This window comes from Spinacia oleracea, chromosome 4 (assembly GCF_020520425.1).
Source record: "Spinacia oleracea cultivar Varoflay chromosome 4, BTI_SOV_V1, whole genome shotgun sequence".
Lineage (NCBI taxonomy): Eukaryota > Viridiplantae > Streptophyta > Magnoliopsida > Caryophyllales > Amaranthaceae > Spinacia > Spinacia oleracea.
Genome location: NC_079490.1, coordinates 171,252,898 through 171,279,836, shown reverse-complemented (window position 1 = coordinate 171,279,836; position 26,939 = coordinate 171,252,898). Strand labels below are relative to the sequence as shown.

The 26,939-nt window shown below is 36.5% G+C and overlaps 2 protein-coding genes and 1 long non-coding RNA gene across 4 annotated transcripts; 2 read left to right on the top strand and 1 right to left on the bottom strand.

Annotated features, from left to right (window-relative positions):
- Positions 1-397: 397 nt before the first annotated feature.
- LOC110787791 (uncharacterized) lies at positions 398-2,866 on the top strand. The gene is made up of 2 exons (XR_002533172.2): positions 398-595; positions 2,536-2,866. It is a non-coding gene; the product is annotated as an uncharacterized lncRNA (long non-coding RNA).
- Positions 2,867-3,296: 430 nt separating this feature from the next.
- On the bottom strand, positions 3,297-10,553 carry LOC110787789 (D-glycerate 3-kinase, chloroplastic). Of its 2 annotated transcripts, none has more exons than XM_021992439.2 (12): positions 10,219-10,553; positions 7,788-8,191; positions 6,994-7,073; positions 6,844-6,895; positions 6,707-6,748; positions 6,531-6,609; positions 6,250-6,281; positions 6,091-6,159; positions 4,850-4,924; positions 4,665-4,781; positions 4,518-4,568; positions 3,297-3,558 (listed from the first exon to the last, which is right to left on the bottom strand). In XM_021992439.2, exons 1-12 carry the CDS (start codon positions 10,349-10,351, stop codon positions 3,412-3,414), a joined length of 1,281 nt encoding a protein of 426 aa, XP_021848131.1. In that variant the 5' UTR covers positions 10,352-10,553; the 3' UTR covers positions 3,297-3,411. The 2 variants fall into 2 exon arrangements, with proteins under 2 accessions (XP_021848131.1, XP_021848132.1); XM_021992440.2 differs by having other exon boundaries at positions 7,788-8,176; positions 10,219-10,529.
- A 2,482-nt stretch (positions 10,554-13,035) lies between these two features.
- Positions 13,036-21,150, top strand: LOC110787790 (aromatic aminotransferase ISS1). Its single transcript, XM_021992441.2, has 9 exons — positions 13,036-13,409; positions 13,566-13,613; positions 15,081-15,209; positions 15,859-15,918; positions 16,751-16,907; positions 18,587-18,690; positions 19,222-19,280; positions 19,987-20,095; positions 20,457-21,150. Exons 1-9 carry the CDS (start codon positions 13,347-13,349, stop codon positions 20,910-20,912), a joined length of 1,185 nt encoding a protein of 394 aa, XP_021848133.1. The 5' UTR covers positions 13,036-13,346; the 3' UTR covers positions 20,913-21,150.
- Positions 21,151-26,939: the final 5,789 nt, after the last annotated feature.

Genomic DNA, 26,939 nt, shown 5'->3' with positions numbered 1-26,939 from the left:
GCCCGTTTTTAAAATCAAGATGATTAATAAAGAAATGATCGACTATTTTTTAGTTCATGATATGGCTTCAAAACCAAAATTATATATGACTTACAAAACCGAAAGAAACTGAAAACTAACAGTGATACCAAACGAGCCTCAAGTGATCGGTTATACAAATATACAATTATTCATTACAATGTAGTACTCCATAGTAGCTAAGATGATAAATTATGTGACTCAGTCCAAGAATCTCCCAGCTAAGAAGAAGCTGTGACAGATCAGGAGAAAGAGATGTCTCTAAATTTAATCACCATTTTCAATTGAAAGAAAATATCAACAATGGTTAAAAAATTCATTAAACATAGGATATACCATAAGACAAATTTATTTAATATTAACACGAAAATATTATATAAAGACTTAGGTCAAGTAAGTTACTCCTTGCCATTCTCATCTGAATTTGAGGCCAAATTAATATTAATCGCCATTTTTGTGGTACAAAATTTGTTGTGAAAGGTCAAAACCTCGACGAAGAAACATCAATGGATAACAGAGAGACTTATTCTGCTCACATCCAGAAACGTCACCATGATAAAGGATGGATCTATGCTTGGTTTGTCACACTTTCTTTTCATTATGGAAAAGTTTTTTTTTTTTTGTCGAATGAATTTTGCAACTATTTTTGGTACAATTTGGTGTATGTTATTTCCCTTTTTGAATCCGAATTTGGTCTGAAAATAGGTTTTAGTAGTGAAAAACTGTTAAAAGTTGTAATTATTTGATATTTGATAGAGAAAATTAGTGAGTGGCTCGGACTATAGTAGAAAAAAGGATCAATCAGATTATATTATAACTTGTTTTGAGTCTAATTTAAATTTAATTTGTTAGATTATACGGAGTGGTATATCTTGCTTTGAGTATGCTTTAATAAATTTGTTATCACGTAATTATTATTAACTTGTAAAAAGTAATGACTACTCCCCCTGTTCCTGAATACTTACGACAGTTTGACTGACACACTTGCTAAGATACTACGGAGTAGTTTGACCGTAATTATATGCAATTACATATTAGTAAAAACTTTTTTTAAAAAAGTAATATTTGAAAAATGTACACTAACACTTATCCAACAACATATTACACAATAACATTTGATTTTTATTTATTAGTAAAAAAAAGGGTCAAATTTATGCATGAATAGTGCAAAAGTCAAACTATTGCAAGTATTCAGGAACGGACGGAGTAGTTAGTGATGTGAGACTGTTAAGGAATGACAATGGATATCAATTTTCTAATTATATTGAATTAATATGGTTTTGAACGTGTTTGAAACAACAAAATGAATTGTGCCGTTGTGGACTAGTGGTTAGGATATGAAAACATTCAATGAGGGGTCATAGGTTAATCAGTTTTACAAACTTTTATATAAGACGGTTTTACACAAAAAACCCTCTTGGTGTCATATAAGTTAAGCAATTGAATCAATTAGTTAAGCACTGCAACTAATTAGTTAAGCACGGGAACCAATTAGTTAAACAATGGAACTAATTAGCTAAACACTGAAACTAATTAGTTAAGCAATGAAACCAGTTAAATTAAGCAATGAAATTGATCTTTCCGGGGGGCATATGGGGCCTGGCCCCCCATAAAGCCCAAAAAAATTTCCTTAATAAAAAGCAAACTCAAAATAGCCCAGCAATGTAAGGATTAAAATGTAGCTGATTCACATACCATAGTAGGCTAGTAGCAACCGATCAAATTGACATCAAGAGAATCTTACTCCCAAGTGGTCCCACCACTTACCTTTTTATTTTTTAGTTTTTATTTTTTATTCATAATTTTGTGAGAATGTGTCTTTGTATGTAATTTTTACATTAAAAAAATCAATGCATGTACTTTCTTACTCCATAGAAGCAAAATAACTTTAACAAACTCTAATTTTCTAATTTCCAAATTGACATCGGGAGTACTTCTCTTCTTTAATCAAGGATTTTTGTTAAGTTTGTTAATACTTACTCGTATTTTATTAGTAACTCCTAAAGTTTGAGTACAAAATATTTTATTGATTATTTTAAATTGTTAAAAACTTGGACCTGTATTATTTTAATTTTCACGTAAGCATGATGTTCTGACACTCATTTCTTTCTTCATAGAAATAGTTTTTTTTATTATTATTTTATTATAATACATATATACATATAGATAATGAATTTCAAAATAATATTCCTATTGTATTGTTTTTATTCTAGTTGTATACTTGTTTTTATACTGCTCCGTACATATTTTTCGTGTTTAAGTTATGTTGGCCACCGAAAGAAAAATGTTGAAGATCCGCCACTGGGTATTACACAAAAGTTGCCCAACCAGTTTTCCCCCAATTTTATGGCATATTAAATGAACAAAGGGCTGTCACGTGAACGAGATTTAATCACATATCTTGACTTTGCTAATTAAGCAACGTAGTTTTTTTTTATATATATTTCCCCTTTACATAAAGGAAGGTTCTATAGAATTCTAATTCTAATGCCTGAAAGTTGGGTTTGCACTTTGCAGCTTATTCACTCTGTGCTGTTGCTTCTGCTGTTACGAAACATGTGAGTGTTGTCTGAAGATTTTCTGCTGCTGCTGTGACGATGATGATAAAAAGGATGATTAAAGGGATTAATTACTCTTGCTTTCTTTTCAAGGAAGTATGATTTGTAAAAAAAAAACAACACTTTTTATATGTGTCTTAATATACACTTAATTACATTTCATGTAATCATGTTTTAACGTCGTTTCTGGTTTCAAATTAGTACTGTAAGATAAGGAGTTTCTAGCTCTTGATGTCTTCTGAATTCTGATTCTAAGTACTAATGTGATAATAAATGGTCTTTGGTTTGCTTTGCTTTTCTCTTGCTATAATCGCGCTTTATATTGTTAATCATTTCTCCAGAACGCGAAATATATGTTCCGCATATAAAGAATGCAACATTTTTCTCTATCTCTTGCTCTCCTTTTTTTCCCTTTCTTCGTGAAATTTACAATGAAGGCGACATTATTTTCACTAGAAAACAAATTCAAGACAAGTTAAACGGTAGAACTAGAGCTGGCAAACGTGTCGTGTCGAATATAAACGGGCTGGAAAAATCTCAACACTAACTCGACCCGCTTAATAAACGTGTCATGTGTCGTGTTGACCCATTTAATTAAAGGGTCGTAAGCTCTGACACTAACCCGCTTTTTTCATGTCCGGTTCGTGTCAGATTTTACCAGCTCTAAGTAGAACAATCATTATTTTGCCAATGTTTATATCCCAAAGAGTATTTCCTGAGTTGGGAAAGAATGTGCAATTTCATTTGAAGTTTTAATGTACATTATCACAAGATATTAGGAAGTAGGAAAACTAGATGAAGTATGAACAAACCAACCTCTACTAACAAACACCTATCATCTAACAGGAAGAATAGGGTTCCTCCCTTCATCGATTTCAACGACAAGGGTATGATTTGGATCTGATCCACTTGGTCCTTCTGCGTAAAGTGAAGGAAGGTAAGCGTTGTAAGCGGGTAAGTAACGAGAAACGAAGTCCATAACCTGCACAATGTTACCCAGATGAAGGTTTATCAGTTTCAGAACATGTTGCAGGAGATTAAAGATCAAACAAAATAAACTTGGGCAGCTATGAAAGTATGAATACTGCTTTGGAAAATCACTGCCCAGTTTAATTTGTGGATATTTTCATCATTTAACACCTTAAAAAAAACCAACTTTTGTAATTTAAAACTTGTATTTTACCACCTAAAAAAACTTAAAACTTGTTTTTTACCACCTGAAAGCGAAAAATAGATGAAACCTTTATGTGTATGGCTACCTCATTCAATTTCCCTCAAATTTTTTACACTCCTTGTGTGATTTTCTTTAACTCTTTCACCCTTCTCTCTTTACTTCCATTAAATTTGTCAATTTTGTGAATTTATGTAAATTCATGGAACATAAGGAAGTTGGTGAAGAGAAGAGAGTTTAATACATGAAATCGTGGAAGAATAGAACATATAAGAAGTATTACCGTTATTGTGGCCCCTACATAAGATTTTCATATATTTTTCCATTTTTTAGGTGGTAAAATACAAGTTTTAGTTTTTTAGGTGGTAAAAAACAATGTTTTGATTTTTTTAGGTGGTAAAAAACAATTTATCTTATATTTAAACACCTTATAAAACAAAAAAAATTAAAATAGACACCACTTACCGATTTTCGTTAGAAAAAACGTTAGTTTTTAACTATGTTATAGTTCTCAAGACATGATTTGATGGTAGACAACTCCTTCTACCATCAAATCATGCTTTGGGATCTTTAGCAATAGTTTAAAATGAACTTTTTCTTAACGGAAATCGTTAAGTGATGTCAATTTCTATTTTTTTTTTTTTTTTTAAGGTGTTTAAATATAATAAAAATTAAGTAAGGTGTTAAATTAAAAAAATTGGTTTTTTTTTCTAGGTGTTAAATGACAAAAAAATCATAGGACAATCTAAGAAAGGTTTGATAAAGTCCACCTCCTCGTCTGTCATCCCTGATTTTCCATCTGCCCTCATAGCCTGCTCGGCCTGTAAACACACACACACAAAAAAAAAAAAAACTTATTTCTGACTCGATCTATAGAGGAAAATGTGACAGGAAAAAGGAGGAGAAGACGGGAAAACCTGAAGTCTCCATTGATAGACACAGCTTGGGTCTTTGATCTTGATTACTACCCATGCCTCTATATACTTGTCCCAAGAATCATAATATGCTCGTAGATTTTTATTTACCGTTTCAAGCTGTATTAACAGAAATTAACACCAAAACAAGGAAATATTTTGATAAAGTTTGCAAGATAGTTAGTTACCTGTGGATCAACAGCTTTAACCTCTTCATCTGGAAGGGGTTTGAAACCCAGCATCCATCCCTCAAACAGGATAGCCTACAAAGACAAAAAAATATTATATAGGAAGTTTCCATCACTCGGTATTCCATAGAACGATATGTACTTGAAAGCAAACGAGATTAATTCATTTGAGCAAGATAAGAATTTCATCAAAATTCAACAGAATTAACAGTGTAATCTATTAACGTACTACTACAGCAAATAGATATTAAAGTCACAGATGTCAAGTGTTCTAGGAGGAAATTATGCAACTTTTGACAGAAGTAGTATGCATGTAGAACAATATCCTTTTCCGAAAGTACCTATTTCCTTATTTCGTACAGCTACCTGGCCTTGCTTACGCTACTGACTGTACGATAAATAGATGAGCAAGATTATCAAAGTTTTGGAGATCAACGGCCCGTTTGGTAGCCTACCATAAATGGTGTCAATGAGAATGAATTTGTATGTAAATTTGTAAGGAAAATCAATATTCATCCCATGGTAATGCTAGTTCACTCTAAATTATCTCTTTTTCTTTATCAATTTCCATTACCATTGGGGGAGTGGTATTAGGTGGGAATGCAAATTTATGAAGAAAAACACCAAGTTTGAGACAAATTTCAGTACCATGGACATCAAAATGTTATTTTCTTGCCAAATAACACTAAGATTTATTCTCATTTCCACCATTTATTACCGGCTACCGAACGGGCCGTAAGTAGCATAGGGCAACTAAACAATTAACAATCCTGCTGTCAGACTCTAGTTGATTAAGCAACTAATAATGCTCCTCTCTTACACATATTGGGGGAGGGGCCATTTCCCCCAAAAAAGGTTTAGAGGCATGGTACACATAAGGAAGGAAAATCTTATTTCAGGGCATCCATACGATGACTCCAGAAGTATTAAATGTGAAAAAGGCACCCATTTTGGCTGTTTCCTAGATTAAAGTCCCCTTTTATCCCCTAAATTAAGGAAATAAAACTAATCAACCATCGTCACCATTGGATGTGCTTCACTTAGTGACTAAGAAATAGGTTTACCAATTTTTCTCGAATTGAGGTGAGTAAAGAAAGTTTCAAATTATGTTAACTTGGTCGTAACCTGTAGAGAGCTAAGGAAAACTCGAAGATAAAATTAGAGTACATAAATATATTTCCAAATATTAGAATTTGAAGCGATGTGTTGGAGGATAAAAGACAACATTTAGAACTTCTCACCGTTAGTGGTCCTTCAACCTCTGGCCATATTTCAGGATCTGCTCTATCTCCTCTCCCATTATATGCAGACTGCAAGCAGATTGATCAAACCTCAGAGTTCAAACATGATATCAGATGGACAAAGGACGTATCGTATCTTGAAGTCAATTTTATGCTTACTTTATTGTATCTTGGTACCTTCATCTTCACACCTGAAATATAAATAGCTTCTATAAAATGGTGTGATTTTGTATTTTTGTATATCTCAAACAGGAAAGAAGAAAACGGCGTAAAAGAAGAAAGTTTATGAAACAGCTTTACTAAAGAAGTAAAGATTATGGATAACTGTTCAAGGTGAAAGAATCGACATGGCGACATGTACAAAATACCACCAAGAATGTTCTAGTAATTGAACTTGCACTTGCACTTATCAATAACAAGGAAGTGTTTTAAAGAAATACCTTCTTTAGTTAATTTTCTCAAGGCGGTAAGTGTTTCGACAGAAAGCGATAGATCATGGCTTCCGGCATTTCCCCGGTACTGAAAGTAGTCACTTGACATCCTCAGTGCACAAACATTTTCATAACTTCTATTGAATTACAAAAATGAACTAAGCAGGGAAGCAGGCTAGTTATACCTCTAAAAGTCTATTCCCCGTGTTTGCTTCTCTTAATTTACCCTACAGTTACCATGACATACTGTCAGAAAAAAGACAGCATTGATACGGACCTCAAATTTTGATATCAGAAGCTTACTCGCCATTAGAGTAAATACCTGCTCTTCAGCTGTCAAATAGAAATCATCAATGGATATTGTAGCAGATTTCCTAGCAGATTTTCATGTTATCAGTCCAAAAAATGATACTTTTCCCATCAGTTTCTCATAAATCCATACATTATGTTCGATTAAATTACAAATATTTACCTGCCAGTTATTTTGAAAAGATAGTCTAGAGCGAATACAAGTGTCGTCTTTCCACAACCTTGTGGTGCACTAAATCCTATCTGCAAAAGATTAAAATAAACGGCCTTATTTCAGACAACTGAAACAGGTAATATCTCAAAGGTGTCTTACATCTATAATCTTATAGAATTTAGATTAGTGGCTGATCCAGGAGTATGACAGTGCATACGCACAACTATACACAAAGATAACAAGAAACAAAGTTCAACTGGCCACCTCTGTTTTCTGAAAAGCACACCAGATTTCTTAACATCAGAAGAAAAGCATCCCAGATGAGAGAATGGTAGAATAAGGTTAAATTCAATGGTTGTCACAGATCCCTTCAAATCTTTCCCCTCCCACCCTTAACCCAACCCAGCTGTTATCCAAACAATGGAAATGAACCCCTTCCTCTTCCTCCCCTCCCCACAAATTCTTGTATAGTTCTTTCCAAACACACTGTTAATCGTTCTGGACGCCAAATTTAAAGGTAGAAAGGTGTGATTCACGAAAATTCGGAATAAACAATTGAGATGAGTAATATGATCTTTTCCCATAAACTTACTGAATGCTAACTTTTTTGTTCCCCACTTTTGGGGTGTGCACTTGCATACCCTTATAATGGCCTTATTCGATGGTGAACATTCCATGATCAAGATTAAACAAGTTTAACTTTTGGGTAGACTAACCGTAAAAGGTAAGGTGGGTGAAATGCTTCCACAATCTAATTCAGATAGAAAATAAAATAAATAAAAGGAGAGGGATGGGTATTGTACCACTAGAGGAGGGACTTCTTCTCCATCTTTGAACTTGGATGCATGTTGAGAGATTTGATCTTCACACCATAAAAAGACAGGTATATAGTAATGGTAAAGCCTGACTTTCTGAGCATCATTTAGTATAAGTTCATTGAGCTGAAATATTCTACAAAGTTGTGAGGCACACAGTAACCACTTATCAATAGACTCGGCAATCTTTTCCTCGGTAAGACCTAATTTATCTACAAGGGGACCTGAACATATAAAGGCGAAAAGGTCTTCTAAAGAGGAAGTTGCCACAGTTGATCTCGCTGGAAGGGCTAATTGGACATGGCTCAGTCTTCTTCCATTTCTAAACGTATTTCTATTGCTGGTTAAGTCCTCTTCCATCCATGAAAATCGACACCCTGTTGAAACAACAGCTAAACAAGAAAATCAGAAATTTGAAGTTCAGAGCATATTTATAGTTAAAACTGCAGTAACATCTTTAACGTAAAATTTATGTATGAGGTAAGGGTTACAAGCCAAAATGTGTAAGATAAACAAAAGGAAGCTCTGCTTTCATTTATATTTACACAGAATACTGCTATGGAATTGTTTAAAAATCTTTTCTTTAGTGCCACACAGCTAAAGTTAGTTGCTCATATTATTATGCATCTGTTTTCAGTTCCAAGAAACCAATTGCGCTTCTAGAAAGCCATTATGAATAGCTAATCGTACTCGGAAGCAAGAAACCACACCCCAATCCAATTCCCTCCTAGTTATTCCAGCTTCCAAGAGAAGGAACGATTTCCGAAATGCTTATACAGTTTTACTGTCTAAAGTTCAGCCCTTTGTTTTCCTTCACACTTCCTGCAACAAACTTCAAATTTCCCAATCATCCTAGCTTTTTCTCTACAAAGATATCCAAGAGGAGAGGGCTAGATCATTTGGACTTGTTTCGTAATGTGTCAATTTTATGATACACCTTTGGAGTTTGGAGCACCTTATAATTGACTGATGACTATAAATTGCAATACAACAACAATCCAGCATAAATCTTGTTGTATAACAAGATGTGGAAATATTTAGTTGCAATTTACATACAAAAGCCTATAATTTTCAAACAAAAAAGGGCCATACTCATCCTATTCACTTTACAGGTACACGCCGTAGACCAACTAAAACCTCATCAACCACTGTCCCCGATGGAAGCGCTCTCTCCTCCCTCTTCCCCAGTATAATTGTTGCGGAATGAGCCAGGGCAAGGGAAACCAACTTTTTAGAGAAACTTTACCTAAACAAGCCCCAAAGCCAACATGAAATCATTCGATTCTCTTATAATTTCCTTCTCAATTTTCTTGTTTCCTGATCAATAATAGTCTGACAAAACTAGGGTAACAGGGTTTCATACTTATATTATCATACAGAAGGTGAAAAAATAGCTCCATCACAGATCAAGAAAAGAAGGATAACCGACATCAATATTTGTTTCTGTACTCCAATATTGCCAAGCAAACGGCGGTTTCTAAGAGCCAAAAATGATTAGTATCCTATCATCCCCCACCACTGTTACCTGATTCGCTAGTATGAGACTGGGTACGGGTACGCAGTTCGCTACCTAATTTGCTAAATTAGACTAACATTGTATCATTTTCATGTTATAATTCGCCTTTTGGGTTCGTGGTTCGTGGGGTTATTAGAGAATTAGGTAACACTGTCCTCCACCCTCGGATCATCCATGGAAATGCCTGAAGCATACTCCTACAAAATATGATCTCCCAATCTTTGTTGTTGCTACACCAGCATAACAAAATCCACAAATATGCTTCCATTTTCCCACAAGAACATCAAAGGTTCAAAAGTATATAATACCTTAATAACAACCACATTGTTTTTATTTTCCCAACATATCATCACAAAATTACTGCAATATCACCCAATCCGACTATAGGAAGAAGAGGCAGTTTTCCCCTCTTTACTATACCTATACCAAATTAGTTATGGACTCATGAAACCACAATTTCGCAATTACTTCTGCTAACATAACATCAAAGGCACCTCCAAAGCAACATATGCGTCCCAATTCAAAGGTTGTAGTTTAATTGTTGACATCAAATAAATTCATTCAACTACAAAATTCTAAAAGTAATATTTCGTAAGTGATCTCCCCAATATTAATAAAAAAAAATACTCCTTTCTAAGTGATCATATTCCCAGGTAAATAACATTGTACTCATAAATCTACAATTCGTATGCAGCAAACTTAGTCACCTCGAATTCACATAAAATGCAATTCCGCAATGCCGATAATACACATAAATCATCCCCAATTAATCAATTACAGCAGCAAATCAAACTATAACCCTTCAAATTGCACAAAATTAATAGAAATCAAGCGAAATATCAATAGCAATGCATAATTAGGAAACAAGTTAACAATTCTGAAAAGAAAAAGTAGGAAAATTACCAGAAACTGAAATGGAAGGATGAGGAAGAGAGAGTTTAGAGGAGAGAGAGAATTTGGACTTTGATGAAAATACTGAAGTGGCATTTGACCATGGCGTCACCGCCTGAGATGAAATATTCAAAATGTTCGCCATTTTTTAAGCAATTTCCTCCTTTCCTTTTCTCTCTCCTCTATTGTTTTTTCTCTCTCTCTTCTTCTCTGGTTTTCTGTGTGTGTTGCAGAGAGTGAGTGAGTGAGTTTCTGTGTGTTTTCTGAGGCTGAGCTTCCACAAAATGTTGAAGAGGGGGAAGTTTCCAATGGTAGTTAATTAGATATGGATTTAGTTAGTTTTGGTGTATATATGGACTATATTTTTCTGTTCTTTTTGTTCTCAACTTCTCATCCTATTTTTTGCTGTCAAAATTAAATGTATTTTTCGAAGGGGAACTGAATTAACATTTGGGCTGAGGAGTACCTATCTAAAGCTGGTTGTGGGTCGGATAGCCGTGGCCTGAACGGGTTTGACCCGTGCCAAGCCAGATTGTAACAGGCCGGGCTGAAAGTTTCAAAAATGGGTCCAAGTCCACATGCTCTCATGTCGGACCATCGTACAACTTTACTAAATTTAACGTGCTTTGCCGGTCCGTGACGTGGGTTTTTTTTCAAAAAAATGTGGTTTTCGGGCCGTGCTTTTTTTCGTTTCCCTGTCGGGTTGGGATTTTTGTGGGTCGGGCCACATAACTTTTTTTTTTTGGTTTTAGCACCCGTTTCGCCCTTAGGGCTAATCCGTATTCGGGGCGAATTTTTGGTTGATAGGTTCCAGTGCCCTCCAATTGTTGTTGTGAGAGATCGAACACGGGTCCTCCCTACCAAGTTCAGCCCCCTATCACCACTAAACCAACAGACAATTGATAGGGTCATATTTTGTGGCTATATTATATTGTTGAGCAAGTTAATTATACATGGGAACCGTTTTGAGATAATACCCTAAAAGTTAAGACCACCCTTAAATTAATCATATATTAAGACCTTTTAAAGTGATTAACCTTGCAAGGAATAGCCCAATGTCAAGCCCAATCCTGCATTGGAGAGGAACCCATTATTTAAGATCAAATTATAATTACTTCGTAATTTGTTTTACTTTTCATGGCTTTCTCGACTTTCATGCTAGTGATATTGAGCAAATTATCGCTATGATGTTCTTGGTTGTTGATCCAACTTTTCAACAAGTGGATAACTTATTAGTTGGTAAAACATTTACATCCCGTTGGTTAGTAGTAATAAATGAAATTAATAATGATAATGATTTTATTATGCAATTTTATGAAGAAAATTACGTGTCAATCATTTATAAATTATAATATTATGGATGCTCATCAAGCGGATTGTAAAGGGGTGTTGATTGAGATTTGGGATTCAAGATCTCTACATTACTAATTTTCTTAACTCTTTAAACACCTTAAAACAACTTCTCAATATGTCAAAAAATGAAACTTGAGAAATTCACAATTATTATTTATTTATTTATATAATGTTGGATTTGTATCTGTCTTAACATGCGTAATTAGTTTTTCCTAATTGTGATATATAAGCAGTTTTGTGCTACGTATTTAAAATTCACGAACGTTTAAAATATGAGTCAGGAGTAGCTTCTTGTGTTGGTTGTTTGCACATATAATAATTCTTGTCACTGTTTAATAATGGATCGTAAATGATAAAATATATGCGCACAACATATGTTATTCACAACCATGTTATCGGCATTTTCAGTTGAGAATTACGATAACTATACTAGACCATCAACGTCAAACTTGTAAACATAGACACGTAACCTATGCTAACACGCAAAAACTTGTAATTATCACGTGCTAACAACCACAACATACTCAAAATGTCAATATATATATATTATGAAGTATAAACTATAACTATGTATAACATAGGCCTAAGATCTAGGGGTAATTTAACCACTCCGTAGTACAATAATGTAGGATCGCGAACTCGATACGTATATGTTACGCTAGGACACACAATTTACGCTAGACTTCTACGGTTTTTTTTCATCTTGATTCTCCCCCCCAAAAGTAAAAAATAAAAATTGATTACATATCTCTTTTCTTTTTGCTTGCACTCCCTCCTAAGAAAAAGAATATATGCTTCATTAATTTCCCACCTTTTTACAAATTTTTTCATTTCTTAATAATCCAACAAAATAATTATTACTAAAATGGGTTTTTGTTTTTTAGATTTTATACGACTATTTTACATTAAAAAGTGAACTTCTGATGTTTTTCTTATTAAAAAAAAAGGAATTTTTCATATTTACCACCTTTTAAGTTTTATGTTTTTGTATTTACCACCTTATAAAATGTTATTTCATATTTACCGCCTTAATTTTATGAAAAGTTTCGTATTCATCACCTTTTGACGAATTTCATTAGATTTTTCATCCATGTGAACTCCACTTAACCAACTTCTTTAACTTTCCTCATCTTTTAGTAGGTTTTCAATTGAAGAAGTTAGTTAAACAAGGTTCACATGGGCCGAAAATTTGATGAAAACCGCTAAGAGGTGGTGAATTTAAAATATTTCATAAGATTAAGGTGGTAAATATGAAATAACATTTTATAAGGTGGTAAATACAAAAACATGAAACTTAAAAGGTGGTAAATATCAAAATATCCTAAAAAAAAAAAAGACTTTTTTTCTAGAAAAAGTGAGTGAACTTTTTGTATTTTTTCTGAAATTCATAGGATTAAATATTTGAGTAACATTCAAGTAATTTCCGTATAAAAAATCACGAGATAATGAGTTATTGATGACATTTATAATGTGTTCCCATTCCTTTTATTTTTGACAGAAAAATACAAAAAGCAAAATAAAAAAAGGGGGAGGAAGACAGATTGGATTGCCAGAAACCTGGCAGTTTTTGGTCTAATTTGGCTGTTTGATTTCTTTGAAAATGAGAAACTTTTTGTGGGTTTGGTAAGTTTTCCAAACAAAGGGATTTATTTATTTATTGAAATTTGAAGACTTGATTTTGGGGAGACTCGTTGACATAGTTGAAACAAACATTTCTAGAGAGAGAAAGGAAACAGAGTTTTAGAGAGAGAAAGGAAACAGAGTTTTAGAGAGAGAAAGAGACGAAAATGGGTTCTTATGGGAAATTAGCAAGGAGGGCTTTGGAGACTGAATCACCAGTTATGGTTCAGGTAACATTTATAATTTTTTAATTTTTTAAAATTTTGTTTTTGTTTTTGTTTTTTGGAATCCCAAGTTAATGCAAAAATCGAAATGGGTTCCTCTTGTTTTTCACAAAAAAGATTAATTTTCTGAAATTAGAGTTTTTATTGTCTGAAATTGTGCAGATACAAGAATTATACAGGACTACCAAAGATGCTGTATCCTTGGCTCAGGTTTGTGACTTTTCTTTCATTTCCTAATCAAGTGTTCATATTTCTTTTCCCAGTTAATGGCATGTGATCATTCAATTTGATTGCTAAATTTTCAATGATTTGCGAAAATTCTTGTATAAGACGGTCTGACAGTTAGGACTTAGGAGTTTCGGACAAGGTCGATTTTGTGTTACGTTGACTTTGACTTGGACTTGGTGTTGCTTGCCTCAAGTTTTTAGAAATACTTATTTCCATTATTTTGTGGAAGTGTGTAGGTTATTTTTCAGTCTTTAGAGAAATATGATGTTGATGTGGGTATGGCACTAGCTAAATGAAGTAAAAGGGTTGTTTTTGATGGATGATATGATATCTGGTGTAAAACTAGGAAACTCTTATGCTTTTCTGGATTTCTTTTGGAGTATTAATGTAGGCATGTAGCTAAGCTTCGCTCTATTTTCACTTTTATGGAAGTTATCCGAGCTTATTAGTCTTTTATCTGAACTTATTTTTCCTTTTCCGAAAGAATGGAACTTATTTTCGTTGGAAAACGACCAGAACTTTTATGTCTGAAGTCTAAACCTGTAACCCTAAAACTTATTTGTTCAAAATGAAAAGAACAAAGCCCGAGTGGTTAAGAATATTCCGGTTTATGTTGGTTTGGGGAATATAGATTGATCATTGCACAACCAATTTTTTTGATGGTGTTGAATAGCTACTACATTTATATAGTAAGTTCCAAACTAGTGGAAGTTTGAGGTCATAAAGGAAGGGGAAGGGTCTAGATTCAATAAATGTAAAACATCTCCAACAGTTGGAACAAATTAATCTACAGAGTTTTCCAAAGTTGAAAGTACATACACTTAAAATTTTGAGCTGACTGAAAACATGTGATACAAATAAAAGCAAAAACCTTCATTAGCCCTTTAGCAGTGTATATATTCTCTGAATATTGATCAGAGCTTGAGATAACTGTACCTGACCATCTTGTCACGAGCTTGATGACCCATGTTAAAAGTTCTTGGACCTTTCCGCAATCAAGATATTGTTGATGGATAAGCTTAATTTTTAACCACTAGAATCAAGTTCTGAATGTATCAGAAACAAAGTTGCTAAATAAGCTTGTCAGATTTATAATGTATGTTTATGAAATTATGATTTTCGGGCCTTGTCATCTGCAAATCAAGGTTCGGAGTTCTTGACATTTAAAGAAACTGTACATGAAATTACATTTTGAACTCTTGATTCTCATTTGAGTTTTGAGATCCGCGTGTCTGTTTGGCCCAACAACTATGCAGTTGTCTATTTGGGAGAGTCGGCCTCCCGGGGGGAATGGAGGGACCCGCCATCTCAATCATCTTCCTTTCTACATTAATTCCGATGATGCTTTGTATGTTTACAATGTGATATCTTATTTATGAGATTGCGGTACCTTTCTTTTTCTGGTCCTTATTTGATTTGCCAACCCTCACATTCTAAATTCTTGTGTAGGGTGTAGTACATTGGCAGCCACCAAAACAAGCATTGAACAAAGTAAAGGAGCTTGTATGTGAGCCTAAAATCAGTCGATACGGTGCTGATGAAGGTATCCCTGAGCTAAGAGACGCACTGATGCAAAAGGTAAAAGTTGTACCGAGTAATTTTTAAGGTTGGTAAGATAATGGCCAATCCTACATTTTATGCACAGGTGTTCTGAATTGTACTACTTAGTGCTTACCTTGAGTTAGTATCTGCTGATTTTTTTGTTTTACAGTTAAAGATTATATGCTTGTTGGTTAAGCTTCCTTGCATTTTAGTTTAAGAGAAGTTAGACTTCTAGTTTCTTCCTTGTATCTTCATAGAATAAAATTACTGCTACCATAGATAATAGCATTGGCAAGCTGCTATTAGTTGTAGGTTTTTTCGACTATGTCATGCTTCAAATTTTAAGTACGCTGGCTATAGATCCCATATCATTGTTTCTGGATTTATGGGATTTAGTTGTGCAGAGAATTTCCTTTTTTTTGCTCATTACAGATTGCATAGTGTGTATGCCAATAATGCCAATAAGTGAATAACTATATCTGTTTGGCTTGTTTAATATGATAAGCTGTTAAGAATTAAGTTATTGCATGCGACTCATCGTGTATAGGTCATTGTACGTTATATAAGTCAAAGTCCTCTAGTATTTATCACTGCTATTGAGACGGTGTATAGATAATTCGGGTCATGGCCTTGTAAGTTGTAACCCTGTTTGAAATAAGTTGTTCTGGAATCCTGTCTTTTGCAGTTGCGAACAGAGAACAAGCTGAACAAATCAAAAGTCATGGTTACAGCTGGCGCAAATCAGGTTAGTTGAGCTGATTCTGTATTTTATCTTGAGATAATATCATGGTTTATAAAGCTGACTGGTAAATGTGTAATTTTATGAGTGTTTAATATTTCACCTTATAATCACCCGCCGTTTTCCCTTCACATTGAATGTAAGGAAATGTCTTGATAAAATGCAGATTTTACAATGTTATGCTCTATTTTCTTTAGTTCGTAGTGTTTTTTTTGGCCGATTGGCTCCTTGAGCTTTGCTTGCCAGAAGTCTATTTGGTAATGAATCTAGTTGAGCTCTTCTAAGCATTTCCACAAAAGCTCAACTTAAACACTCACTAGTTACTAGTAAGTAGAAATAAATCTTACACTTTAAGCATAATAGTACGATTAGTACCCAACATTATGGGAATCATCACTTTAATAATGTTCAAGAACAATCTGCTAATATAAGTAACATGTCTTTTTTATTTTATTTTTCATTATAAGGTCACAAATACAGGATGAAATTAAGTGATAAATAATCACAACTACCTTGGGAGTTACTTGAATTTAAACTCAACTAGAGTTCAACTTGGTCCATCTCGATCACTAGTTGAGTTGAGCATATTACATTTGAGGTCAACTCAGCTCTCATCACCTTTAAAGCTTAAGTATGGCATAGTATTGGTTTCAACTTCACTTCCAGATTTTAAATGTATAGCTATTGTCATTGATTTATTTATTTATTAGTGAAAAACTTTAAAAGTTAGGAAGATAAGATTACTAAACTGAATATTCTTCCCTGGTTAAAGTAAGTGAAAGGTCTGAGCATATTTTTGTTGCACCTTGATGAATTCCCTCAATTCCTTTATTTCCAGGGATTTGTGAATCTTGTTCTTGCACTATGTGATGCTGGAGATTCCGTGGTCATGTTCGCTCCATATTACTTCAATGCATACATGTCCTTTCAAATGACTGGTGTAAGCAACATACTAGTTGGTCCTGGTGATCCGAAGACTCTGTACCCAGATGCAGGTGAGAAGCCTTGTTTTTCCAGCTCGTCCTTTACCTTTTTATTGAATTTACACTTGCTACACGTAGTGTCCTTTTCTGTACATTAAAATTTTGGTTTTTCACTAAGGCTCCGTTTGGTAGGGCGTAAAATGTTTTCATGGAAAACGATTTTCCCCTTTTCAATCATTTTACGTTGTTTGGTTTGGCAAGGGATGAAAAACAATTTTACACAACTCCCTCAAAAGTGGAAAACCCTTTTTCCATTTGAAAGGGAGGGAAACCATTTTTCCAACTTTCCTCTTTCCCTCTTTATCTCCCTCTCCCTTCTTCCCCTCAATCTTCACAGTATTCTCCCATTTTCCTTTATTTTCCTTTAAGGAATCAAATAAAGGAAAACTAGTTTGGAATTGTGTTTTACTTGAAAATGATTTCCATGGAAAATTATTTTACACTGAAAACGTTTTACACCAAACCAAACGAAGCCTAATCTGCAAAACTCTGTTGATGAGAAATGAAGTTAATCTGGTCTGGTGTCGTCATGACATGTCACATATTTCTGGTCATCAGTTTTGCAAGTTAAAGATTTTAGCATGTAATTGTTGCCTAATCCTGTTTATTAGATCCTGGGATCTTTCTTTGTAGAAGTCAATTTAATAGAGTGAACGGAAAGTCTTTAACGTGGTGGGAGGGATAACCTGGAAACTCCGGAACATGTGCTAGATTATGGGGTTAAATTAAAATGAGTTATGAGTTCCATCTTGTTTCAATATTTTGAAGTTTGAATTTTTAGAATTTGGTAACATGTGCCGCTCCTCCTCTAAAGATGAATTCATCTAATCCTTGCTATGTGCATTCGTTTTGGAATGAGTTGACCAAGCTAGATTTCATTTACTTGTGTATGCATATATCATATATGTTTTGCAGTTTCTTCTATAGTCTTCCACTTTTACTCCAAAGCATCCTTGACTTGTTCACATCTACCTTTTAAAACTTTTCATTCTTCGGTGGTAGTATCATTTTGGTACTTTTCCCCCCGTTATTATTCCAATCAGAAAATTTTAACAGTTTATAGTGAAAATCCTTGTTTGAATTTTATATTTCTTAACAGAAATATCTTGGATAGATCTTTCTAATAGGATGTCATGTGGAACTTTAAGAGAAAGAAGTAACTTTTAGGCCGTTTTTGCAATGAGCAGAACCAATTTCAGGACAGTATCTGTTGTGAAAATCCTTTCTTCCTTAAAATCCTTTCTTCCTCGGACCAATTCTTAACCACACTCAATCTCCACCTATCCACCAACCCCTTATTGTGGCCCGTAAATGATCCTCTCTTACCCCATGATTGAATATTACCCTGTAATTCATTACCTTCATTACAAGCAAGATTGTAGGATAACATGTGTGTGTGGGTGTGCGTGTGCGCGCGGACAAATAGAAAGTATTCCGTAGGAAGAATGGTATTTATTTTTGGGGCAAGGGAGTAACATGTTGTAATAGTCTTATTCTCAAAATTCAAAATGTGTATTATTTGCGTTTTATTTATCGATATCAGAAGCTTTTAGAATTGCTTCAAATGCACCAAATGGTCATCTTTATGTTGAATTTGTCACAAATAACAGGGCTTCTGTTTTTGACCTTTGTTGCATTATTTTCACAACGTTCCGTTGAAAACCATTTACAAATTTTATGTTACTTTTCAGACTGGCTAGAGCAGACTCTCAAGACAAACCCACCACCAAAGGTGGTCACAGTTGTTAACCCGGGTAATCCATCAGGGACGTACGTACCAGAACCTCTCCTCAAGGTCCTCTTCTTTATCTCTGGTGCCCCTTAAGGCTTTGTTTGGTAGGGTGTACAACGTTTTTATGGAAAACGATTTTCCCCTTTTCAATCATTTTACGTTGTTTGGTTTGACAAGGGGTGAAAAACAATTTTTCATAACTCCCTTAAAGGTGAAAAAACCTTTTCCGTTTGAAAGGAAGGGAAAACACTTTTCCTCCTCTTCCTCCCTCCCCTCAATCTTCACCTATCTTCTTCCATTTTCCTTCTACTACTCCGTATTAATTTTCTTTTAAGGAACCAAACAAAGGAAAACTAGTTTGAAATTGTGCTTTCCCTTGAAAAATGTTTTTCATAGAAAATTAAAACGTTTTAGACCACACCAAACAGAGCCTAAATCCTCACTCACTTTTTATGCTCCCGCATCAGCAATACTTCAACTTTTATATGCTAGTTTACTTCTGCTACATTTCAGAAATTTGAGTAGAATGGTTTTGTTTGTTTGAACAATTTGAAATCTTCTGATTTATCTTTCCGTTCCTGTTTCTTTGAGTAGAGAATATCCGATCTTTGTAGAGATGCTGGCTCTTGGCTCATTGTAGATAATACCTATGAGTAAGTTGGTTTTGATTTCATTTTTTTTGTCACAGTTATTATACTACATTCTTTGTGCTCAAACAATTGTGTAAATGTTTAGTGGTTGATCATCAGTTTCCATCAAAACATAACATCAAAACATCTTTTGATTCTACTCGCCTGTTTCTTCTTGATTCATCTTTGGGATTCAGTGTGAATAGTTCTTTCCCGTTCCATGTATAAAATTATCACAGTGTTGAATTTCCTGTGTGTGCTTATTGAATAGAATCTTTCACGTGATCGTTGCAGTATGTAATAAAAACTAGCATATTCCGTTGTAAGGGACTCTCACCATAGTTTCATAACAGAGTAAAAATTTGCTGCAAACAATTAGGAAATTTTCTATAACTATCAACAGAAAGTATAAGCGTATGGTTGAAAATTCTTTCTTTTACACTTTGTTTGGTGGGAGTAGGAAAATATCTTACATGGTACCCCTTCTTTTTATTATTATTTTCTTTTCATTTTGTTTTTGAACTTGTAATACAGTTCTTGTTTGTCATGGTAATTTGAACTTGAAGTTATTCCCGGAGAATTCTGGTTCTAAATTCTGTTTAGTTGGATAAAGCCTGATTTATGTATATCCAACTTTTTAGTACCTATATTTGGTATCTGTAACATGTTAATACTTTCATACTGTATCTGTAACATCATCTCTTAGTTTTAGAATGATCTCAACTTGCAGATATTTTATGTATGACGGTCGGAAGCACTCGTGTGTAGAAGGAGATCACATAGTCAACCTTTTTTCTTTCTCAAAAGCCTTCGGAATGATGGGATGGCGTGTTGGATATGTAAGCATTGTCAATTTCCTGTGCAGTTAACTTCTGGATGTCTAACTTTAGTACTCCCTCCATATTTAATTAAAAGATATACTTTATATAATCGGCCGTATTTAATTAAAAGATACACTTTTCTTTTTTTGTCATGTCATGGTCCCCACTTTCAAATATATTAATATTTCTCTCCTTTCTTGTGGTCCCCACACTTACTCACATCATCATTTACTACAATAAATAATTTATCCACTATCACACTTTCATCTTATTTTAATAAATTTAACTCACTATCCTAAAACTACGTATCAGTACTGAGGGAGTATTATTGTTTTGCTTAAACAAACAAATAGATAAAAGGAGATATTTATTCATGCAGATAGCATACCCAGCAGGAGTAGACGGGTTCATAGATCAACTGCTAAAGGTGCAAGATAACATTCCGATTTGTGCATCAATAATATCACAACACCTAGCACTTTTCTCCATGGAAGTAGGAACAGATTGGGTGAAGGACCAAGTTAAGGACTTAGTCAAGAATAGAGATCTTATAAAGGAAGCACTTTCTCTCCTAGGCGAGGGTGCCGTGAAAGGGGGAGAAGGCGCAATCTATCTATGGGTAAAGCTTCCGAATGAGTTTCAAGATGATTTTGAGATTGTACGGTGGCTTGCTCGTAGGCATAAGGTGGTGTTGATCCCGGGAAGCGCGTGTGGATGCCCGGGACATTTCAGGATATCCTTTGGTGGTATGCCGGAAGATGAAACTGCTGTTGCTGCAGAGAGGCTCAGAAAAGGGTTGGAGGAGTTGTTGAGAGATGGAATGGTGGAGGGATGATTGAAGTTCTTTTTTTTTTGAGTATATTTGTCATTTTGAACATTGAATGAAAGAGAGCAAGTTGTTACTAACTTGTTACTATGTATTGACTTGTATAGAATGTCCAAATTTTCCCTCCAAAGGGAACATAGTTGAGGTTAAAATATTGGAAGATATGGTTTTCTAATGGTTTTATACAACAATATATGATTACAAATGAGTAAAAGAATGGAAAAATTGTCAAAAAAATTGTGTTGTTTTGGTTGAGCTTGTGAGCGAGTATCTTATTGGGATTGTTTTTGTTAATTAGTACCTTGATCTCAAGTAAGTATTATCATAGCATATTGGCTCGATTTTATGGTGAGAAAGCCAATTTTTCAAGCATTCACTTTGTTTTTTCGTCAAATTTTAATTTCTCTATCAAATTATATCCATTTTGTTAAACTCCGAACATATTTGAAAATACCTCCTTTTATTAATTTACTTGATGAAAGAGAGTGATAATTGAGCGAGGGAGTGAGGATAAACTATCTTTTCCCTGAGTGGAATGATATTTTTGGGGAAAGATAAATAGAGCTATGAGAAGAATAAAGAAAATGTAATCAAATCTACATGTCTTATACCCATTAGACTACAAGAAAATGTTTTTAAAAGAAAAATAGAAAATGTTGTTGTACCAGATAGGGGGTAAGCACTGCACAATAGAGTACCTTGTCAAAATTTTAGGAAACGGGCCACAACTTGTTGTAAGAGATTTCTGAAAATTTGAACCAGAATCGTATCCTGTTATAAGTTTATAACAGGTTCCTGGAAATGAGAATTAGAACAAAAACTTGTTCTAATAGGTTCTCAATTTTATTACTCAGAATCGGAATCCAAACATGTTATGGTTTCAAAACTCCAGGTTAATTCCAACAGATTCATGTTCAGGCCAATTCATGTACCCTGATTTTTTTGCTCACCCCTATTAGCAAAATCCACGTTCTAGCAAAATTAAAGGCAATTTCATTAGTTAACACCTCCCTAAATGAGTTTTAAGTTGAACAACTTGCCACAGTGCCGAGATGATATAAATAAGGATATTGAATTAATTTGGGCAAATATGTTTTCTAGTAATGTTGATGCTCTATAAGAAATTAAGATTCAATCTAATGAAAGTGATTTAGAGTTTAGAAAGAAGTAAAATCTAAAGCAAAAGAAATCCAAATTTGAACTTGATAAAAATGAAAAGTCATCCTAAGAAAAACTCCCTCGAAAGATAGGGCACGCTGCTTGAGAGAAAGCCGAAACCTCCGTCGCGCACGACTGATCTCCGGCGATATGGCCGACGAACTTATAGAGAAATACTCGTCTCTACAAATCGAGGAGGACGAGGGTAGAGTTATTGACGTCATCGAAATAGAAGACACGGAATCAAAGGACAAAATTGCACTGTTACTGGTAGGGCGGCTGTGTACGGAACGTCCATACAATACTGAGGCGTTCAAGAGGACGATGTTGAAGGTATGGTCCCCATCCAATAACATGATCATTAGGATGCTAGGACCAAACCTATTTGCGTTTCAATTTTTTCATTGGAGGGATAGGGAGAAGGTGATTAATGGACGCCCATGGTGTTGGGAAAACAATTTGCTTGTGCCGAGTGAGGTGAAAGGGGATGAACAACCGGAGGATGTGGAGCTCCGTTTCTCCCCGTTCTGGGTTAGGGTTTGCAATTTGCCTTTCAATCGAAGATCGGACGCATATGTTCGTGCCCTAACGTGCGACCTTGGCAATATTATCGAAATAGAGGAGGACATTCTAGGGCTTGACCGATACCGACGTGTTCGCATCATGATGGACATCATTCGGCCGCTGAAGAGACAATTACGAATGACAGATAGGGGGGGCCAAGAGGTAAGGATCAATCTAAAGTACAAACGTTTGCCGTACTTCTGCTTGGCATGTGGTATTATTGGCCACTCTGAACGGGATTGCTGCACTGTGACTGAGGAGGACAAGGGGAAAAAACTTGGGTGGACCTTATCTCTTAGGGCATCTCCGAGGAAGGGCTATTCGAGGGAGGCGGTGAAGGAAATAATGCCCTTGGTCCAAGTATGCATTCAATGATAAGTCTAATAAATGCGGTTCAGTATTAATTAACAAGTTAATAATTCAGTGAGATCAAGTGAGCTGAATGCCTAGCTAGAGGCCGCTTCAGTTCAAGTGGAATTAATGATATTAATCCACAGCTTACTCTTGACTGAACCCGTAGGGTCACACAAATAGTACGTAAACGGATCAAGTATTTAATGGCATTAAATACTCCATCTATGGATATTCGGAATCGACGGATCTTGGTTTCAGTGGGAGCTGAGATCGTCACAGGCAAGAAATGAATACTCCAGAAACGATGATATTGCCGGAAACGGAAATATGGATCGTATCGGAAATATAAATATTATCCAAGTCGTAGATGTTACCGGAAACGGAAACATGGTACGTATCGGAAAATATTATCGGAAATGGAAATATTGCCGGAATCGGAAATATTGCCGGAAACGGAAATATTGCCGGAAACGGAAATATTGTCTGAATCGGAAATATTATCGGAATCGGAAAATAATTCCGGAAACGGAAATATTAAATATTTGTTCGAAACGGAAATTAATTCCGGAATCGGAAATGTTAAATATTGTTCGTATCGGAAATGAATTCCGGAATCGGAAAATTAATCGGAAGCGCGTCGTACGAATTAGCATCGGACGAGCTTGCTAGACGAAGGCCCAGCACGAAGCCAGGCCCACGTCCAGCAAGGGAAACGCGCGCCACAACACGCCAGCCCAAGGCTGCGCCAGGCCCACCGCAATGCAGGCCCAGCGCGCGCCCAAGGCTGCGGCAGTCGTGGGCTGCGTTGCTCGGGCTGTGCGCGCGCGCGCATGGGGCCCCTCGTGGGCTGCTGTGCGTGCGTGTGTGTTTGTGTTCACATACGAAACCTAAAACGTACAGGATTCGTTTAATGATTAAATTCCTAATCCTATTTGATAAATTAATTAAATAAGAGTTTCACTAGGATTCTAATTTAATTAATTCGTATCCTAGTAGGATTCCAATTCTCTTTCCATACCCCTATAAATATGTGGCCTGGGTTCACAATTTATAACGAGTGTATTCAAGTATTCAAAGTGAGTTTTTGAGAGAAAAATTCAGTCACATATCTTGCCTAAAAGTGCCGAAAATTATTAGTACCTTAAGGGCGATTCTAGTTGGTCAATCTTAAGGCGGATCCGGACGTGCTGTGGACTATCTACGGAGGGACGACACTTGGAGTCCTAAAGACTTGTTCTTGTTCGGTTCGGGCGCAGCTAGGGAAGGCACGCAACAAAGAGTATGCATCTAAACTATGCTAATTATGTGTAAATAATATGTATTCCTGACTAAATGGTTTTTCCGCATGATTTATGAATTGTCATATGTATCATAACCTAACAGGCGGAGGAATTGGAGGGTATAACAAAGGGAAGAAGGCGGTTGTTCGTTACAAAAGAGATGGAGCTGAACGAAAAACCACAACCGCATAGGATCACGATAAGGGAAGACAAGGAGCAGTGTAGAAGGGTGGAGGCGTTAGAGCTGGGGGAGGGCCTGGAAAAGGAGGGGAGCATGGTGAACCCGCAGGAGGATAGAAGTGTGGATGTAGAATCGAAGGGGGTAGGGGGTGAGACTGGTATCACAGCAGTGCAGGGGAGTGGATCTTCTACCACAAATACTGACCCTCCCCCTACACTACCGTGTAACTCAATGCCGGTGCTCAACTTCTCAATGGGTGTAGGGGCGAGCAGTGGAGTTGGCCCAAGGAAAGTGAAGAGGATCAGCAAGAATACAGGGGTGGACCAAAAAAGGGGGGATGAGAGTGTAAGTTCCGAGCTAATGGGGGGAAAGAGGAAGCTAGCTAGGGATGGGGACGACACAATCATGGAGGAGGGGGAAGTGGTCGTGCGACGGAGGTTGGAAGATATCTCATATGGGGTTGGGCTAGTACCTAACAAAGTAGCGGAGGTGGGCCTCGCCCAACCCCGCGAAGGACAATGAAAATTCTAAGCTGGAACTGCAATGGGCTTGGCAATCCATTGACAGTTAAAGCTCTCCAGGACTGGTGCTGGAGGGATAGGCCAGAGATTGTCTTTGTGATGGAGACAAAAATTGATGCAGGAAGGTTGAAGTTGATTAGGAACAGGTGTGGTTTCACTCAAGGTTTGTGCTTGGACAGCGAGGGGAGATCGGGCGGTTTGGGCTTATGGTGGAGGGGTGTGACGGTGAATATTTGCTCGTATTCGCGCCACCACATTAGTGCGGATATTGGTGATAGTGCAGGTGGTCCTTGGTGGAGAGCTGTGGGAATATACGGGTGGCCGGAGGCAACAAACAAGCACTACACTTGGGAACTGATGAGGGCAACAAGACTAGCGTGCACTCTTTCGCTCCTCATGTTTGGAGATTTTAATGAGATACTGGGAATGCACGAGAAAGAAGGGGGTGCAGTTAGAGGGGAGAGGCAAATCGATGCTTTTCGGGATGCCATCTCTGATTGTGGGTGTCGAGACCTTGGTTACAAGGGCAATACATTCACGTGGTGTCGAGGGAACTCAATGGAGACGGTGGTAAGGGAGAGACTAGACAGGTTCATTGCAGACACGAGCTGGTACGGTATGTTCGAATTCGCGGAGGTGCACCACCTTCCCATGTGCCACTCGGACCATGCCCCAATGCTTCTAAAGTTTGGGGTGGAAAACACTAGTACGAGAAAGGAGAGAATTTTCAGGTTCGAGTCTCTGTGGCTCTCAAATGAGGAGTGTGGGCGGGTAGTAGCGGAAGCGTGGAGTAGAGGGGTAGAGGAGCCAATTCATGCACGGTTGGCGGTTGTGGCGAATGAGCTCACAGCATGGGCGGGCAGTGTGTTTGGTGGTCTAAAGAAGAATATTAAAATGACTGAGAAACGACTAAAAGAGCTCCAAGGGCAAAGACTCGATGCCACCATGCTACACCAATGCCGTATGGTAGCGGACGAGCTTGACGAGTTGAGAAGACTTGAGGAGTCCTATTGGCATGCTCGGGCAAGGGCAAATGAACTGCGAGACGGTGACAAAAACACGAGCTACTTTCACCATAAAGCTAGTCACCGCCGCAAACGTAATGCCATTGCGGGCCTTCTTGATGAGGAGGGAAACTGGAGGACGAGTAGGGAGGAGATGGACACGGTGATTGATAAGTACTTTGGGGACCTTTTCCACTCAGACAATCCTTGTCACATGGAGGAAGCCCTTGAAGGTATTGAGCAGCGGGTCACATGGGAGATGGGCGAGCTACTAGACGGGGAGCCAACGGGGGAGGAAATTCGGGAGGCGCTCTTTCAAATGCACCCAAATAAGGCTCCGGGCCCGGACGGCATGCATGCTTTGTTCTTCCAAAAGTTTTGGGGTGTACTTGGAGGAGGAGTGGTAAGTTTTGTGAAGAAGTGGTGGAGGGGAGAGGTGGATTTGAAGGAGGTTAATCGAACATGCATAGTTCTCATCCCAAAATGCAACGATCCAAAAAAATTAGCGGAGTTTAGACCAATCAGCTTGTGCAACGTTTTGTACAAAATAATATCTAAAACTCTTGCTAATAAAGTTAAGCCGATGCTGGGTTCAATCATTTCGGCTAACCAAAGTGCTTTTGTCCCCAACAGATTAATTACGGACAATGCACTTGTTGCTTTTGAGATATTTCATGCGATGAAAAGAAGGGGTGAAGGGAGAGATGGGACGGTGGCTCTAAAGTTGGATATGAGTAAGGCGTACAATAGGGTGGAATGGGGTTTCTTGGCAAGAGTCATGAACAAGTTGGGGTTTCAGAAGAGTTGGGTGGATAGGGTTATGAGATGTCTGACAAGTGTTTCATTCTCGTTTAAGTATAACGGGCAACTCTCGGGGTCAGTTATACCTTCTAGGGGCCTCCGTCAAGGGGATCCAATGTCACCGTATCTTTTTCTTTTTTGTGCAGATGCTTTTTCCACCCTTCTAGCAAAGG